General features: G+C 39.3%; 1 protein-coding gene across 1 annotated transcript in view; it reads left to right on the top strand.

The window, feature by feature from the left end:
- The window catches only part of ANO4 (anoctamin 4), a 482,060-nt gene extending 462,259 nt beyond the window's left edge, over positions 1–19,801 (top strand). Inside the window, exons 32-34 of the mRNA XM_079935996.1 lie at positions 15,265–15,370; positions 16,912–17,107; positions 19,268–19,801. Coding sequence (XP_079792122.1) covers positions 15,265–15,370; positions 16,912–17,103 — 298 coding nt within the window. The 3' untranslated portion in view covers positions 17,104–17,107; positions 19,268–19,801. The remainder of the gene's footprint in view (positions 1–15,264; positions 15,371–16,911; positions 17,108–19,267) is intronic.
- Positions 19,802–20,090: the final 289 nt, after the last annotated feature.

Genomic DNA, 20,090 nt, shown 5'->3' with positions numbered 1-20,090 from the left:
CCGCATAACGCAAAAAAAAAAAAAAAAAAGGTAAAAAACACAAACATATGGAGGCTAAACAATACATTACTAAATAACCAAGAGATCACTAAAGAAATCAGAGAGGAAATCAAAAAATACCTAGAGACAAATGACAACGAAAACACAATGACCCAAAACCTATGCGATGCAGAAAAGCAGTTCTAACAGGGAAGTTTATAGCAATAAAATCCTACCTATCCTACCTCAAGAAACAAGAAAAATCTCAAATAAACAATCTAACCTTACATCTAAAGGGACTAGAGAAAGAACAAACAAGACCCAAAGTTAGTAGAAGGAAAGAAATCATAAAGATCAGAGCAGAAATAAATGATACAGAAACAAAGAAAACAATAGCAAAGATCAATAATACTAAAAGCTGGTTCTTTGAGAAGATAAACAAAATTGATAAACATTTAGCCAGACTTACAAGAAAAAGAGGGAGAGGACTCAAATCAATAAAATTAGAAATGAAAAAGGAGAAGTTAAACAGGCACTGCAGAAATACAAAGCATCACATGAGACTACTACAAGCAACTCTATGCCCCAAAAATGGACAACTTGGAAGAAATGGACAATTTCTTAGAAAGGTATAACCTTCCAAGACTGAACCAGGAAGAAATAGAAAATATGAACAAACCAATCACAAGTAATGAAATTGAAACTGTGATTAAAAATCTTCCAAAAAACAAAAGCCCAGGACCAGATGGCTTCACAGGTGAATTCTATCAAACATTTAGAGAAGAGCTAACACCCATCCTTCTCAAACTCTTCCAAAAAACTGGAGAGGAAGGAACATTCCCAAACTCATTCTATGAGGACACCATCACCCTGATACCAACACCAGACAAAGATATTACAAAAAAGAAAATTGCAGACCACTACCACTGATGAATATAGATGCAAAAGTCCTCAACAAACTACTAGCAAACAGAATCCAACAACACATTAAAAAGATCATACACCATAATCATGTGGGATTTCTCTCAGGGATGCAAGGAGTCTTCAGTATATGCAAGTCAATCAGTGTGATACACCATATTAACAAATTGAAGAATAAAAACCATATGATCATCTCAATAGATGCAGAAAAAGCTTTTGACAAAATTCAACACCTATTTATGATAAAAACTCTCCAGAAAGTGGGCACAGAGGGAACCTACCTCAACATAATAAAGGCCATATACGACAAACCCACAGCAAACATCATTCTCAATGGTGAAAAACTGAAAGCATTTCCTCTAAGGTCAGGAACAAGACAAGGATGTCCACTGTCACCACTATTATTCAAGATAGTTTTGGAAGTCCTAGCCACAGCAATCAGAGAAGAAAAAGAAAGAAAAGAAATGCAAATTGGAAAAGAAGTAAAACTGTCACTGTTTGCAGATGACATGATACTATACATAGAAAATCCTAAATACGCCACCAGAAAACTACTAGAGCTCATCAATGAATTTGGTAAAGTTGCAGGATGCGAAAGTAATGCACCGAAATCTCTTGCATTCCTATACACTAACAACGAAAGATCAGAAAGAGAAATTAAGGAAAGAATCCCATTCACCACTGCAACAAAAAGAATAAAATACCTAGGAGTAAACCTACCTAAGGAGGTAAAAGACGTGTACTCAGAAAACAATAAGACACTGATGAAAGAAAGTCTGCAGTCTGCAGGGGGTTGTTGCACCACGGCTAGCCGGGAGGGAGTCTGGGGAGAAGTGTGGACCTGCCGAAGAGGCAAGAGACGTTTTCTTCCCTCTTTGTTTCCTGGTGCGCAAGGAGAGGGGATTAAGAGTGCTGCTTAAAGGAGCTCCAGAGATGGGCGCGAGCCGCGGCTAAAAGCACGGACCCCAGAGACGGGCATGAGACGCTAAGGCTGCTGCTGCCGCCACCAAGAAGCCTGTGTGCGAGCACAGGTTACTATCCACACCCCCATTCTGGGGAGCCTGTGCAGCCCGCCACTGCCAGGGTCCCAGGATCCAGGGACAACTTCCCCGGGAGAGCGCACAGCGCGCCTCAGGCTGGTGCAACATCATGCTGGCCTCAGCTGCCACAGGCTCGCCCCGCATCCGCACCCCTCCCTCCCCCCCGGGCTGAGTAAGCCAGAGCCCCCTAAGCAGCTGCTCCTTTAACGCCGTCCTGTCTGAGCAAAGAACAGACGCCCTCCGGCTACCTACACGCAGAGGTGGGGCCAAATCCAAAGCTGAGCCCCAGGAGCTATGCAAACAAAGAAGAAAAAGGGAAATCTCTCCCAGCAGCCTCAGAAGCAGCGGATTAAAGCTCCACAATCAACTTGATGTACTCTACATCTGTGGAATACATGAACAGACAACGAATCAGGCCAAATTGAGGAGGTGGACTTTGGGAGCAAGATTTATGATTTTTTCCCCTTTTCCTCTTTTTGTGAGTGTGTATGTGTATGCTTCTGTGTGAGATTTTGTCTGTATAGCTTTGCTTTCACCATTTGTCCTAGGGTTCTATCCATCTGTTCTGTTTTCTTCTTAAAACATTTTTCTTAATTATTTTTTATTTTAATAACTTTATTTTATTTTATTTTATCCTCTTTCTTTCTTTCTACTTTTTCCCCCTTTTATTCTGAGCCGTGTGGATGAAAGAATCTTGGTGCTGCAGCCAGGGGTCAGTGCTGTGCCTCTGAGGTGGGAGAGCCAACTTCAGGACACTGCTCCACAAGAAACCTCCCAGCTCCACATAATATCAAACAGCGAAAATCTCCCACAGATCTCCATCTCAACACCAGCACCCAGCTTCACTCAACGACCAGCAGGCTACAGTGCTGGACACGCTGTGCCAAACAACTAGCAAGACAGGAACACAACACCACCCATTAGCAGAGAGGCTGCCTAAAATCATAAGTCCACAGAAACCCCAAAACACACCACCAGACGAGGACCTGCCTACCAGAAAGACAAGATCCAGCCTCATCCACCAGAACACAGGCACTAGTCCCCTCCACCAGGAAGCCTACACAACCCACTGAACCAACTTTAGCCAATGGGGACAGACACCAAAAACAACGGGAACTACAAACCTGCAGCCTGCAAAAAGGAGACTCCAAACACAGTAAGATAAGCAAAATGAGAAGACAGAACAACACACAGCAGATGAAGGAGCAAGATGAAAACCCACCAGACCTAACAAATGAAGAGGAAATAGGCAGTCTACCTGAAAAAGAATTCAGAATAATGATAGTAAAGATGATCCAAAATCTCGGAATTAGAGAAAATGCAAGAAACATTTAACAAGGACCTAGAAGAACTAAAGATGAAACAAACAATGATAAACAACACAATAAATGAAATGAAAATAGTTGTGGGCTTTCCTGGTGGCGCAGTGGATAAGAGTCTGCCTGCCAATGCAGCAGACACAGGTTCAATCTCTGGTCTGGGAAGATCCCACATGCTGTGGAGCAACTAAGCCCAGGTGTCACAACTACTGAGCCTGTGTGCCATAACTACTGAAGCCCGTGCGCTTAGAGCCCACGCACTGCAACGATGAGAAGCCCCACTTGCTGCAACTAAGACCCAATGCAGCCAAAACAAAATAAATAAATTAAAAAAAAATACTCTAGTTGGGATCAATAGCAGAATAACTGAGGCAGAAGAACGAATAAGTGACCTGGAAGATAAAATAGTAGAAATTACTACTGCAGAGCAAAATGAAGAAAAAAGAATGAAAAGAACTGAGGACAGTCTCAGAGACCTCTGGGACAATATTAAATGCACCAACATTCGAATTATAGGGGTTCCAGAAGAAGAAGAGAAAAAGAAAGGGACTGAGAAAATATTTGAAGAGATTATAGTTGAAAACTTCCCTAATATGGGAAAGGAAATAGTTAATCAAATTCAGGAAGCACAGAGAGTCCCATACAGGATAAATCCAAGGAGAAACTCGCAAAGGCACATATTAATCAAACTGTCAAAAATTAAATACAAAGAAAACATATTAAAAGCAGCAAGGGAAAAATAACACACAAGGGAATCTCCATAAGGTTAACAGCTGATCTTTCAGCAGAAACTCTGCAAGCCAGAAGGGACTGGCAGGACATATTTAAAGTGATGAACGAGAGAAACCTACAACCAAGATTACTCTACCCAGCAAGGATCTCATTCAGATTTGATGGAGAAATTAAAACCTTTACAGACAAGCAAAAGCTGAGAGAGTTCAGCACCACCAAACCAGCTTTACAACAAATGCTAAAGGAACTTCTCTAGGCAAGAAACACAAGAGAAGGAAAAGACCTACAATAACGAACGCAAAACAATTAAGAAAATGGGAATAGGACATACATATCTATAATTACCTTAAATGTAAATGGATTAAGTGCTCCCACCAAAAGACACAAACTGGCTGAATGGATACAAAAACAAGACCCATATATATGCTGTCTACCAGCAACCCACTTCAGACCTAGAGACACATACAGACTGAAAGGGGATGGAAAAAGATATTCCATGCAAATGGAAATCAAAAGAAAGCTGGAGTAGCAATTCTCATATCAGACAAAATAGACTTTAAAGTAAAGACTATTAGAAGAGACAAAGAAGGACACTACATAATGATCAAGGGATCGATCCAAGAAGAAGATACAACAATTGTAAATATTTATGCACCCAACATAGGAGCATCTCAATACATAAGGCAAATACTAACAGCCATAAAAGGGGAAATTGACAGTAACACATTCATAGTAGGGGACTTTAACACCCCACTTTCACCAATGGACAGATCATCCAAAATGAAAATAAATAAGGAAACAGAAGCTTTAAATGATACATTAAACAAGATGGACTTAATTGATATTTATAGGACATTCCATCCAAACATAAAAGAATACACATTTTTGTCAAGTACTCATCGAGCATTCTCCAGGATAGATCATATCCTGGGTCACAAATCAAGCCTTGGTAAATTTAAGAAAATTGAAATTGTATCAAGTATCTTTTCCAAACACAGCACTATGAGACTAGATATCAATTACAGGAAAAGATCTGTAAAAAATACAAACACATGGAGGCTAAACAATACACTACTTAATAACGAAGTGATCACTGAAGAAATCAAAGAGGAAATAAAAAAATACCTAGAAACAAATGACAATGGAGACACGACGACCCAAAACCTATGGGATGCAGCAAAAGTAGTTCTAAGAGGGAAGTTTATAGCAATACAATCCTACCTTAAGAAACAGAAAACATCTCGAATAAACAACCTAACCTTGCACCTAAAGCAATTAGAGAAAGAAGAACAAAAAAACCCCAAAGTTAGCAGAAGGAAAGAAATCATAAAGATCAGATCAGAAATAAATGAAAAAGAAATGAAGGAAACTATAGCAAAGATCAATAAAACTAAAAGCTGGTTCTTTGAAAAGATAAACAAAATTGATAAACCATTAGTCAGACTGATCAAGAAAAAAAGGGAGAAGACTCAAAGCAATAGAATTAGAAATGAAAAAGGAGAAGTAACAACTGACACTGCAGAAATACAAAAGATCATGAGAGATTACTACAAGCAAGTCTATGCCAATAAAATGGACAACCTGGAAGAAATGGACAAATTCTTAGAAATGCACAACCTGCCAAGACTGAATCAGGAAGAAATAGAAAATATGAACAAACCAATCACAAGCACTGAAATTGAAAATGTGATTAAAATTCTTCCAACAAACAAAATCCCAGGACCAGATGGATTCACTGGTGAATTCTATCAAACATTTAGAGAAGAGCTAACACCTATCCTTCTCAAACTCTTCCAAAATATAGCAGAGGGAGGAACACACCCAAACTCATTCTACGAGGCCACCATCACCCTGATACCAAAACCAGACAATGATGTCACAAAGAAAGAAAACTACAGGCCAATATCACTGGTGAACATAGATGCAAAAATCCTCAACAAAATACTAGCAAACAGAATCCAACAGCACATTAAAAGGATCACACACCATGATCAAGTGGGATTTATTCCAGGAATGCAAGGATTCTTCAATATACGCAAATCAATCAACGCTGATACACTATATTAACAAATTGAAGGAGAAAAACCATATGATCATCTCAATAGATGCAGAGAAAGCTTTTGACAAAATTCAACACCCATTTATGAAGAAAACCATGCAGAAAGTAGGCATAGAGGGAACTTTCCTCAACATAATAAAGGCCATATATGACAAACCCACAGCCAACATCATCCTCAATGGTGAAAAACTGAAAGCATTTCCACTAAGATAAGGAACAAGACAAGGTTGCCCACTCTCACCTCTCTTATTCAACATAGTTTTGGAAGTTTAACCACAGCAATCAGAGAAGAAAAGGAAATAAAAGGAATCCAAATTGGAAAAGAAGAAGTAAAGCTGTCACTGTTTGCAGATGACATGATACTATACACAGAGAATCCTAAAGATGCTACCAGAAAACTCCTAGAGCTAATCAATGAATTTGGTAAAGTAGCAGGATACAAAATTAAGGCACAGAATTCTCTTGCATTCCTATACACTAATGATGAAAAATCTGAAAGAGAAATTAAGGAAACACTCCCATTTACCAGTGCAACAAATGTTGAAAGCCCAGAGATAAACCCATGGACATATGGTCACCTTACCTTTGATAAAGGAGGCAGGAATGAACAGTGGAGAAAGGACAGCCTCTTCAATAAGTGGTGCTGGGAAAACTGGACAGTTACATGTAAAAGTATGAGATTAGATCTCTCCCTAACACCATATACAAAAATAAGCTCAAAATGGATTAAAGACCTAAATGTAAGGCCCTCAGAAACTATCAAACTCTTAGAGGAAAACATAGGCAGAACACTCTATGACATAAATCACAGCAAGATCCGTTTTGACGCACCTCCTAGAGAAATGGAAATAAAAACAAAAGTAAACAAATGGGACCTAATGAAACTTCAAAGCTATTGCACAGCAAAGGAAACCATAAACAAGACAAAAAGACAACCCTCAGAATGGGAGAAAATATTTGCAAACGAAGCAACTGACAAAGGATTAATCTCCAAATTTTATAAGCAGCTCATGCAGCTCAATAACAAAAAAACAAACAACCCAATCCAAAAATGGGCAGAAGATCTAAATAGACATTTCTCCAAGGAAGATATACAGATTGCCAACAAACACATGAAAGAATGCTCAACATCATTAATCATTAGAGAAATGCAAATGAAAACTACAATGAGATATCATCTCACACCAGTCAGAATGGCCATCATCAAAAAATCTACAAACAATAAATGCTGGAGAGGGTGCGGAGAAAAGGGAACACTCTTGCACTGCTGGTGGGAATGTGAATTGGTACAGCCCCTGTGGAGAACAGTATGGAGGTTCCTTATAAAACTACAAATAGAACTACCATATGACCCAGCTATCCCACTACTGGGCATATACCCTGAGAAAACCATAATTCAAAAAGAGTCATGTACCAAAATGTTCATTGCAGCTCTATTTATAATAGCCCGGAGATGGAAACAACCTAAGTGTCCATCACTGGATGAATGGATAAAGAAGATGTGGCACATATATACAATGGAATATTACTCAGCCATAAAAAGAAACGAAATTGAGTTATTTGTAGTGAGGTGGATGGACCTAGAGTCTGTCATACAGAGTGAAGTAAGCCAGAAAGAGAGACAAATACCGTATGCTAACACATATATATATATGGAATATAAGAAAAAAATGTCATGAAGAACCTAGGGGTAAGATGGGAATAAAGACACAGACCTACTAGAGAATGGACTTGAGGATATGGGGAGGGGGAAGGGTAAGCTGGGACAAAGTGAGAGAGTGGCATGGACATATATACACTACCAAATATAAAACAGATAGCTAGTGGGAAACAGCCGCATAGCACAGGGAGATCAGCTTGGTGCTTTGTGACCACATGGATGGGTGGGATAGGGAGTGTGGGAGGGAGGGAGATGCAAGAGGGAGGAGATATGGGAACATATTTATATGTATAACTGATTCACTTTTTTATAAGGCAGAAACTAACACACCATTGTAAAGCAATTATACTCCAATAAAGATGTAAAAAAAAAATCTTAAAATTTGTATGGAAGCAAAAAAGACCCCAAATAGCCAAAGCAATTGAGAAAGAAAAACAGAGCTGGAAGAACCAGGCTCCCTGACTTCAGACTATATTACAAAGCTACAGTAATCAAAACAGTATGGTACTGGCACAAAAACGGAAATAGATGGAACAGGATAGAAAGCCCAGAAATAAACCCATACACCTATGGTCAATTAATCTACAACAAAGGAGGCAAGAATATACAATAGAGGAAAGACAGTCTCTTCAATAAGTGTTTCTGTGAAAATTGGACAGCTACATGTAAAAGAATGAAATTAGAACACTCCCTAACACCATACACAAAAATAAACTCAAAATGGCTTAAAGACCTAAATATAAGACCAGATAGGATGAAACTCCTAGAGGAAAACACAGGCAGGACACTCTTTGACATAAATCGCCACAATATCTTTTTGGATCCATCTCCTAGAGTAATGGAAATAAAAACAAAAATAAACAAATTGTACCTAATTAAACTTAAAAGCTTTTGTACAGCATTGGAAACCATCAACAAAATGAAAAGACAACCTACAAATGGGAGAAAATATTTTCAAATGATGCTACTGACAAGGGATTAATTTCCAAACTATACAAACAGCTCATAGAGCTCTATATCAAAAAAACAACCCAATCAAAAAATGAACAGAAGATATAGACATTTCTCCAAAGAAGAGATACAGATGGCCAAAAGGCACATGAAAAACTGCTTGAAATCACTAATTATTAGAGAATTCAAATCAAAACTATAATGAGGTATTGCCTCACACCAGTCTGAATGGTCATCATCAAAAAGTCTAAATAAATGCTGGAGAGGGTGTGGAGAAACGGGAACTCTCCTACATTGTTGGTGGGAATGTAAATTGGTACAGTGACTATTGAGAACAGTATGGAGGTTGCTTAAAAAACTAAAAGTAGAGCTACCATAGATCCTGCAATCACAATCCTGGGCATATATCTGGAGAAAACCATAATTTGGAAAGATACACTCACCCCAATGTTCATTGCAGCAGTATTTACAATAGCCAAGGCATGGAAGCAACCTAAATGTCCATCAACAGAGGAATGGATAAAGAAGATGTGGTACATATATACAATGGAATATTACTCAGCCATTAAAAATAATGAAATAATGCCATTTGCAGCAACATGGGTGGACCTACAGCTTATCATACTAAGTGAAGTAAGCCAGATAGAGAAAGATAAATATCATATGATACCATTTAAATTTGGAATCTTAAAAAAAAAAAAGATACAAATGATCTTATTTCCAAAACAGAGACTCACAGACATAGAAAACAAACTTATGGTTACCAAAGGGGGAAGGGGGGTGGGTGAGGGATAAATTAGGAGATTGGGATTAACATATACTCACTACTATATATAAAATAGATAACCAATAAGGACCTACTGTATGGCACAGGGAACTATACTCAATATTTCATAATAACCTATAAGGATTATTACAAAATCTGGGAAGAGTATACATATATATATTCTGAACTGCTGTGCTATAAACCTGAAACTAACACGATATTGTAAATTGACTATACTTCAGTTTTTAAAAAGTTGCTAAGGAAGTAGATCTTAAAAGTTCTCGTCACAAGAAAACAAATTTTTTTAATAATAAATAAAAGCAGAATCCAGAGTACTATGTAGAGCACTGCAACCAACTTTTACCCAAAGGGCATTTGCTGAACTGGGTAGACTTAACAGTTTGTTTTTTAAAACTTTACATGGTTAGGGAATTTGAAAGGAAATAGAGAAATGACCAGCTTGTGAGTATAAATCGAAATATACACTACATAAAACCACAATATATTCATACTAGCGTCTGTTGTACAGCAATGGCCACATGCAACAGCACAGATAAATCTTAGTAGCACAACGCTAAAAAAAAAAAAAAAAAAAAAGGCAAGTCTCAGAAGGCTGCGTACCGTATAGCAGCCTTTCTAGAGAGTTCAAGACAAACAAAACTGAACAATATCATATTCAGACAAATGAATATACATAACAAAAATATGTTAATGATAAAAATGAAGTTCAGGATAAGGGAAGCAAAGAGATGAGATGAAGGAGGAGCCCAGAGGCGGATATAAGTTCCCGATAATATTTTAATTCTCGGGTTGCATGGAGGATTTATGATCGTTCATTATGTTATTAAACTATTAAATACATATACATAAAAATTGCAGAAAAGAAGAACATGAATGGACCAATAAGATTAGTTATAAAAACTAAAAACTGTGATTAGTCCAATTTTGTGCAACAGAGGGCCAAAATAATGTTATAAAGAAATGCAAAGGATGAAGGACAGTCAAGATATTTTTGAAGAATAACAAGGTGGATATTTACCTTACATTAGATATAGTATAAAATCATAATAATTATATCAGTGTGGTGTTTAACATAAGAATAGAAAATGGAATAGAAATGAGAACTCAAAAATAAATTGTGCAATAAAAATGTACTCACAAAATAAAACATACAGTATCATTCCATTTATATAGAATTCAAAGCAGATAAAACTAAGCACTGTTTTATTTAGGAACACTTGCATAGGTAGCATAGTTATAAAGAGAAGCAGAAAATTACAATAGTCATCACCTCTCGGGGTGTCTGGCTTTGCCAGTGAGGCATTTCTAAGCCACTGACCGTGTTCTGTGGCTTAACTTGGATGAGGTTCACTTATCATTCTTTGAAATGTACATATGTTTTTATTTTCACAGTTTAAAAAAATGGGAATGAATTAACTGGTGCTAGAATATACCTGGTGCTAGAAAAATAATGTTTGCAAGCCAATCATCCATTTCCTGAGAAATAAAAGCAGCTATAGAGAATTCACTAACTTACGCCAAAAGGGAACACCCCGCCTCTCCCACATGTAAAATTGAAGCCAAGAAATTTAAAGTTTTTCTTTCTGAAAACAGTTCTGACTCACTTGGAAAAATCCTCCCAACATTACCACCACTGGGCTACATTGTATCTTGGAAGGTACTAGGCTAAAAGATCAGAAGAGTGAAACTGGTTGATTATCTTAAGGCTTGGTGTCCTGGCTGTTTCTACAGAAGGGCAGGGAAGTGTTTTCTTTGTACAAGTGCCAGAGAACATGCTGCCGATCATTTTGCAAAAAAATTAGACTGCATCAAAAACAGAAACACGGGGTACAAATGACATCTGAGCACGGCCCTCACCAAAACCACTGCTGAGTGGAAAAGGCCAAGAGACCAGGGGTAGACTGCAGTGTGAACTGAGAGCTCCACTTACAGCAGTCATCTGCAAGCTCATAGAAGAAAAGAGTGAGTCCAAAATTTTAGAGCAGGGTGGGACACACCCTAAGTTTGTTGATAGGGAAAACTGATGTCCAGCGACACTTCATGAATTACCCAAGATCATTATTAGTCAGGCAAACCCCAAACATGGTTCCAGTATACTTTGCAGCACATAATTCTGGAGACAGCTGCCAGCAGCAAAGCAAATGACAAACTCATTGGCACCACTGAGTTTTAATTCCCTTAGGGTAGCAATAAGAAATTTTCTAGAGAGAAACTTGACTTTATGGTACAATGGCTTAAGATAGTAGGAAGCGAGAAACCTGCTGCTTCTGAAAACAAACTTCCTAAGAATTTCACAACTTCTGATTCTCGTTCTCAGAACCTAAGTGCCAATGTAGATGCGTTGTGTTCCTCTGAGTACAGGTTAGCAGAACTCTGTGACACATCACAAATGGATGTGTATGACACACAGGCTGAACAAATAGATGCATATTCTCAACAACTTGATCCCTACATAGAAATTATCTAAAACGTTGCCAACTTACCATAGCCATGAGTATGTGTTTCCTAAATATTAAAAAGCACATGTAAAGAATATTTTTAAAATACTAAAAAAACATAAATTAACATTTAAAACCACCACTTAAAACCCTTTACCTTGTGCATATCGTATGTGTACAGTTTTACAAATGGTCATTGTGTTTGATAATCTACTCTCGTTGAGTGATAAAAGTATTTCAACTTTCTAGTTTTCATACTTAAATTCAATGGCTGTTTATATTTGATGTATACGAGTTTATTCAGCTATGCTGAATAAAGGAATTCATTTATTTGCTATGAGTTTACAGCATGAATTTTAAGAATGACACATCTGAATCGTATTTTTTGGAAATGGTCAAGGAAAATGGTCTGCAAGATCAAGGAAAAACTATGATTTTCCACCCAGTGAATTTAGAAGGTATCTGAGGAGGAAGAGATTTGTCAAAATTCTTCAAATTAAAAGCCAAACAAGATCTGAGAAGCTAGGAGATGGAGCAGGCAAAACAAAGGGCGAAAGTCAAGAGCAGAGAAGAGCATAAATAGGAAAGGGACCAGTGGGTCCTGAAAAGAACTTCACTTTTCTAATGAACACTATTGTGTAGAAAGTTGAAGGAGTCAATGATGGTGACTCTTTTCTTTTAATTAATTATTTGTTTTTATTTTTGGCTGTGTTGGGTCTTCGTTGCTGCATGTGGGCTTTCTCTAGCTGGGGCGAGCAGGGGCTACTCTTCGTTGTGGTACGCGGGCTTCTCATTGCGGTGGCTTCTCTTGTTGCGGAGCACGGGCTCTAGGTGCATGGGCTTCAGTAGTTGTGGCTCACCGGCTCTAGAGCACAGGGTCAGTAATTGTGGCACATGGGCTTAGTTGCTCCGCGGCACGTGGGATCTTCCCGGACCAGGGCTTGAACCCATGTCCCCTGCATTGGCAGGCAGATTCTTAACCACTCTGCCACCAGGGAAGCCCCAATGATGGTGACTCTTGAAGCAATTCAGGTTCCCTCCTTTTATGTATACTTTTGTCTGATAATTAACCATGTGTATAATAAAAAGCATACTGCTCCTTTTCCGTCTAGAATATTTACTTGGACTATATTTGAAATATAGGTAGCTAAAGACAAATAAAGGAATTACAGGGCTTCCCTGGTGGCGCAGTGGTTGAGCGTCTGCCTGCCGATGCAGGGGTCACGGGTTCGTGCCCCGGTCTGGGAGGATCCCACATGCCGCGGAGCGGCTGGGCCCGTGAGGCATGGCCGCTGAGCCTGCACGTCCGGGCAACGGGAGAGGCCACAACAGTGAGAGGCCCGCGTACCGCAAATTAAAAAAAAAAATAAAATAAAAAAAATAAAGGAATTACATGTTATCTTAACTGGAAAACAAAATTCCTGGTTCTTGACTACCTGTGCTCTGCAAAAAGTAAAAGAAGGTTAGAATAGTCTATGCAAACTTTTAGTCCTGAATAAAATTATTCTTCCTAAAATTTCAGGCGTTGTTTATTGGACCTATGACAGGAGCAGATTATGTAACAATACGTTAGAATGAGTGTTTTCAATGATTATCTAATCCTTATCATCATAGGGAGAGCCAACAGTTTGAAGTCACTAACATTCACTTTTTTTTAAAGTATGGTTGATTTCCAACTTTGTATTAGTTTCAGGTGTACAACATAGTGATTTGATATCTTCATAGATTATACTCCAATTAGTTATTATAAAATATTGGTAATAATCCCTGTGCAGTATGTTACATCTTTGTATATTATTTATTTTATACCTAGTAGTTTGTACCTCTTAATCCCCTCCCCTATCTTGGCCCTCCCCCCAGTCCTCTCGCCACAGGTAACCACTAGTTTGTTCTCTGTATCTATGAGTCTATTTTGTTACATTCATTTATTTGTTTTACTTTTTAGATTCCACATGTAAGCAGAAACATACAGTATTTGCCTTTGTCTGACTTACTTCACTAAGCATATGGGTATATAGTCAAAGAAAATGAAAACACTAATTAGAAAAGATATATGCATCCCAATGTTCATTATTTACAATAGCCAAAGTATAGAAGCAATCTAAGTATCCATCAAGGATGGATAAAGGAAATGTGATATATAGATATATGTGTATATACACACACGCAATGGAATATTACTCAGCCATAAAAAAGAATTAAATTTTGCCATTTGCAACAACATGGATGGACCTGAAGGGTATTATGCTTAGTGAAGTAAGTCAGACAAAGAAAAACAGATTCATTCTTAATTTCAACACCAAGTACTCATCATAAATATCATGTTACTGGCAAAATAATCATGATACATTACTATTATATTCCATAGACACTAATAATAATTAAGATGATGATATTGATGATAATGGTCACAGCTCATATTTTTGTAGTCCTTGATATTTTCAAGGATGCCCTGCATAGAAATTATCCTGTAACCTCATATGCAAATTAGTGCCGGCCTTAAGGTTAGGTGCCTGGACAATCATAGTTTTTATTCGGACAAGGGAAATTTAGTATGTCTACACAGAACTGTTGTAATAACCAATATTTCCATATCTTCTCACATTTCTGGAGCGAATGAAAAGAACATTCAAAACACATGAACACTGTATGACGTTGAGAGTCACTTCTCAGTCTTCCCACCTGAGAATAGTAATGATACGGTAAGGATAAAATGGAGCCTCATGGATCTAAGTTCCTAGGCTAGTGCTTGGCACCTAGTAGATAACAGATATCTGCGGAAGTTGATGCTTACTCAGAAGTTACAGCTGGAGCATATTTTAGGAAGGACTCTAGTGGCAAGTGGCAGAAATCCAGTATAAACTGACTTAAAAAGAAATTCATTGGTTCAGGTAACCAGCAGGTTGGAGGGGTGATACTGCGTTAGTAATGACTTGATCCCCAGTCTCCAGCAGTGTCAGCAAGAGACCACCTTTCTGCTGGCTCTGCTTTTTGTTCAAGCAGGCTCACTTCACACAGTTTGTGCTGCCCACCAGAAGCTCCAGGCTTTTACCTTCTGTGGGCTTCGTGATAATTCACTAAGTAATCATTCTAGCAGAAGATCTGGTGATGAGTCTTACTGATCAGGTCTGGCTCATCTTCTGAGCTGGGGTCAGCGAGGGGGAGAACTCTGCCCAGCCCACACGGATAATTCTTCAGAGAAGAAGAGAGATTCTTTTACCAGAAGAGATGCTGGACAAGCAAAACAACAGATGTCTAGTGTACAGAAACTTTGTATACTTTTCTCCCGTGAATGAGGACTACATAGTGGGGATGGAAGAGATTTGGGAGTCAGGAAAATCATAATTTGGAATGTACCACTCTCCTGTGTGTTTATAGATACCGAGACTACCGTGACCCTCCTCATTCACTGGTGCCCTACGGCTACACACTGCAGTTCTGGCATGTCTTAGCAGCCCGACTGGCTTTTATCATTGTGTTCGAGGTAAGTTTTCTCAACCAACTCCTTTATTTCCTTTGACATAATGAAGTAACTAGAAGTAATACATGAATGTAAGTTATGAGAACTTTCAATATGATTATTTACGTCCAGAAGCAGGATAAGTAATACTATGTAATCTCTTTCTCTTCTTTTTCTTCTCTTTAAAGTACTTGAATTTTCTAAGAAATATTTGAAAGTCCAGGGTTGACTGTTAAAGAATAAGTCAGGAATCATTGGTCCTCAATTTATTTTTTTAGTTTTTTTTAATTTATTTATTTATTTTATTTTTATGGCTGCGTCTGGTCTTAGTTGTGGCGCGCAGGATCTTTGTTGAGGCATGCGGGATCTTTTGTCGCAGCGTGTGGGCTCTTCGTTGCTGTGCATGGGCTTCTCTCTAGTTCTGGCACACGGGCTCCAGAGCACATGAGCTCTGTAGTTTGTGGCACGCGGGCTCTCTAGTTGAGGTGTGCGAGCTCAGTAGTTGTGACGTACAGGATTAGTTGCCCCACGGCATGTGGGGTCTTAGTTCCCCAGCCAGGGATCGAACCCGCGTTCCCTGCATTGGAAGGTGGATTCTTTACCACTGGACCACCAGGGAAGTCCCATTGGTCCTAAGTTTAATATTCTAGGGCTGCTGTTCTTAAAATTCAGGAAAATTGTAGTTTTTCCATCCCCACTCCCAGAGATTCTGATACATTATGTCTGCAATTTGTTTTTCACAGCCCTCCAAAATGCTTCTGATGTTTAAGGACAATGTTTGGAAAACACTGAACTGAGTGTTACAAGTGGTAGCCTCTGGTTATGCATCATCATGACATTACTTATAAAGTATAATCTGCCTAGTAATTGCCTGTATTATGTGTCAATAAAAATACACCATCTATTTTCTTTTAGTCTTTAAGAAAAGTGCTACTAAAAATAGTTTGCATTCCCATAACTATACCCATAAATGGAACTTTCATCTCTCTTGTTACATACTTATATTAAAGCCAGATTAATACAAGTAAAGGCTGCCTCTTGGCTCAGACTAGAAGTTTCCTATTCAGGCATACCTCGGAGATATTGTGGTTTTGGTTCCAGACCACTGCAATGAAGTATTTCACAATCTGTGAAGCATTTCAAAATATTTTCTTAAAATTTTCATAATAACACCCATTTTGTGGATGAGGAAACTGAGGCTCAGAGTGACTTATCCTCAGGTAAACAGATAGCTCTTAAGTGGTAAAAGTAGAGCTGGAATTCAAACCTGGGCTTTCTGATTCCGCAGTATATTCTTCTGGCTCTCCTTTGCCAGAAAATGGCCTTTGCTTCTCCGCCTTCTTTCCTGAGTCCTCTTCTCATTTCCTGTATGGTGCCACTACACCAAGTTCAGTCCTCACCTATCCCTGTGACTCTGTTTCCTCTCACACCCACCCCCTGGCCTTATTCCACTCCCCAGACACACCAGAGGCTCCACATCCCTGTTCTCGACCAGCTCCCAGCGCTCTTTCCGCTAAGGCTGCACAGTAAACCTGACTCTGTTGTATTCTCCCCTGTGTTTTTAGCACCTCGTGTTTTGTATAAAACACCTCATTTCATATCTGATCCCGGACCTCCCAAAAGATCTAAGGGATCGAATGAGAAGAGAGAAGTACTTGATTCAGGAGATGATGTATGAAGCAGAACTGGAGCGTCTTCAGAAGGAACGAAAAGAGAGGAAGAAAAATGGAAAAGCACACCACAACGAGTGGCCGTGACCAGGTCGGTGAGAAGTGTTTCACGGTCTGAAACCTCTCCTTGGCTGGGAGGGGCGCTTTCAACTCCCTGAATCAAAGCTTGCCATTGCTCTCCTGATAGGGGTGCAAATAAATCCTCTAGGAGCTTTCAAAACCAGCTTGTCTCTTACTAAAATTGCACATTTAACGTAACCTTCCCTTTGCACGCAACTCCTGCAACTCTTCTCTGTCTCCGTGTCACACTCTGGCCTGGCAGCCAAGGTCTTCATGAGTTGGCCTAGGTGGCCCCTGAATTAAACCCTCCTCCCCCTTCCACTCTAGCCTGGCTATTCTCTTTCATCAGAAAGAAGGGGCATGTTACCATGGGGATATTAAAGTCACTTTTTCATCTCACCCAAGATGGCTTCCCTCCGTCACCCATTTATTGTTTCCTCCCAGGCTGATCCACGTCGGGCCACACCCGCTAAGGTTTCCTCAGACTCATCAGCCCACTGAGACTTACTCTTTATAAACACCTCTGGTTACTGCATCAATACCACATATTGATATTGATATGTGTTGTTAATTTGTGATTTTCAAATAGTTATTAGGCTTCCCCAGCACAACTGTAAGCATCTTTAGGAAAGTCTCTAGGGACTGTAATTTATTCTTCCAGCTGGTTAGCACAGCGGTAAGTACTTGGCACCCATTAAATGCACATTTAATTAATAAAGGTTGGGTGCATTACGCTTAAAAACACTGTAAGAAACTTTCATGATGTTCCCACATATCAGAAAGTTCTTCTGAAACCTTCTCTCTCTGGCAAGGCAATTACTATCTGTGTGTCCTTGGACAAGTCACTTAACTTCTCTGTGCCTCAGTTTCTTCAGTGATAAGATGAGCCCTCAGTTTTTATCCTCTGTGAATCTAGTATTCCAGCATTTCTTTTGCCTTCCTTGCCTTCATTCCCCTCTCTCCACTTGTTTGGAGACTAACTTTGAAACGTTTTCCAAAATTTGGCCTCCAAAAGAAAAATGAGATATACAGGAAAAAATGTATGTTTTTCACTTTTCATATAGGTTACAATATAGCAGATATCTACAGAGATGTTTGTTGTTAAAATTAGCGAAGTTTTATCCTGCATTAAGAGTCCAGGAGGTTATTGTGAGTTGGGTATGAGGGTGGACTTGGAGGATATCACCTAGACCCCAGGCCACAGGGATAATATAATAGTATACAGGTGTTGAATTGGTTCTGCCCTCAATTCCGAAGTAGGCCTTGGCTTCACTAAAGGCAAGAAATGTTTTGCTACTTAGTAATTTTGCCATTTTCCAGATCTGCCATTTGGCTATATGAGTTCAGGAAAATTACTTAATTTTTCTGAGCCTGCTTATTGGGTGGAACTAATTTGCAGCTCAAATAAGGTTGTGAGTGTGAGACATTTACAAAACAAAATGCTATCAAATACTATATCGGATTTGCACTGCTATTAAGCGTTGCACTGTAGTCCAGCGGATCTAGATCTGGCTGTCCGTTCTCTATCTGTATGACCTGGGGTGGAACATTCCTGTGGATTCGGTCTCCACATCTTCAAGAGAAAAGGAGTTGGACTAGACAATACTTTAAGAGCCTATCTGGCTTTAACCTTCTGGGATTCTATCATCTGCTCCAAGCCCCTGGCCCCCTGCACCCATTCTGACCACCTTTTCTCTGGCTCTGGTCAGCTTTCAGAGGAGAAAGGCTGACTATCGGACGGCTTGAGTTGGGGTAGGAGGCATACATTATTAGTGAAGAGAACTGCTCCAGCGCCCAGAGACCAGCGTGCCACGGTAGACTGTCCTCACCTCGGGGCTGTGCCGGGCCACAGGGCCCTTCACACTTGAGAGCTCCTTCCAGCCTCAGCATTATGGGCTGGTTACTCCCCAAAGAGGACATCTGTGCATCTTGCTTGAAAGCATAGTCTTTCTGTCTCTATTTTCCCAACAGTTGGCAGGAAGTCACCTTCCTTCAGACTGCCTTTCTGACTCAGTCTGTTCATCTGTAAAGCAGGCACAGCAATGTTTATACCATACCTGACTTGGTTCGGGGTTACAGATTCTTCGAATGCCTTTGATTCACACTAAGTACAGACCATTGTACATAATGTCCTTTAAGCCATCATGTGTACTTCGGATTTTAATACCTTTTTTTTTTTTTCTTCTCCCAGGTAACAGTTCATTTGCAGGCCAAGGACCTGAATTCTGTTTACTTCTCCCAGCTGTGCAAAAGCACATTCCAGTGAATGACTAAAATGCAACCGCAGTGCATGTCGCCGAGGTCGGCAGTGACAAGGGGGGTCAGCACTCTTAAAGGACTGCCTGGGAAACCATGCTGCTGTGAAATCACATTGCAGCCCAGCACACAAATGCTATCCATCCATAGACCATTCTTGACCAAGCAAGCATGCACATCATGGGCAGTTACATTCTCAAGTTTTTAAAACCAAGGGGAACTTGTATACTGGGCCTGTTTTTCAGCCTGTTTGCTACCTTTTTTGCATTCTATCCCATGTGAATTTTACAGACACTGGGCTGAAAAGGGTATTTGGACACCTGGACACACATTCCTAGAATGTCACATGGTCCTAATTCCGTGTCACCAAACAACACAAACAAGACCCTGTTTACAACTTTTTCTTTCTTTTTTTTAATTTCAGATCTTTCTGAGGAGATTATATATGACATATCTATAGCTATGTGTATGGCCATAGATGTATTTCTGTGTGTACATATGTATAGTCATGTATTCTTACATATGTACATACAAATACAGAGATATATAAAAGTACATAGAACTTCCTTACTTGTAAATAGCCAAAAGGTACGGACATGAATGATGAATTTTCACATTTAAATAGTCATCAACATGAAGCCATGTTTAATGCTTGTATAATGTGATGCGATAAAATTCAAAATAAATTTATGCACATGGAATATTTTTAGCCGGGTCTTCTGAAATTCTGTTGTAGTTTCTTCTCACAGAATACGAGG

The sequence above is a fragment of the Stenella coeruleoalba genome, assembly GCF_951394435.1.
Source record: "Stenella coeruleoalba genome assembly, chromosome: 11".
NCBI lineage: Eukaryota > Metazoa > Chordata > Mammalia > Artiodactyla > Delphinidae > Stenella > Stenella coeruleoalba.
Note: the sequence above shows the minus strand (reverse complement) of the source record. Positions and strands in the feature narration are given on the sequence as shown.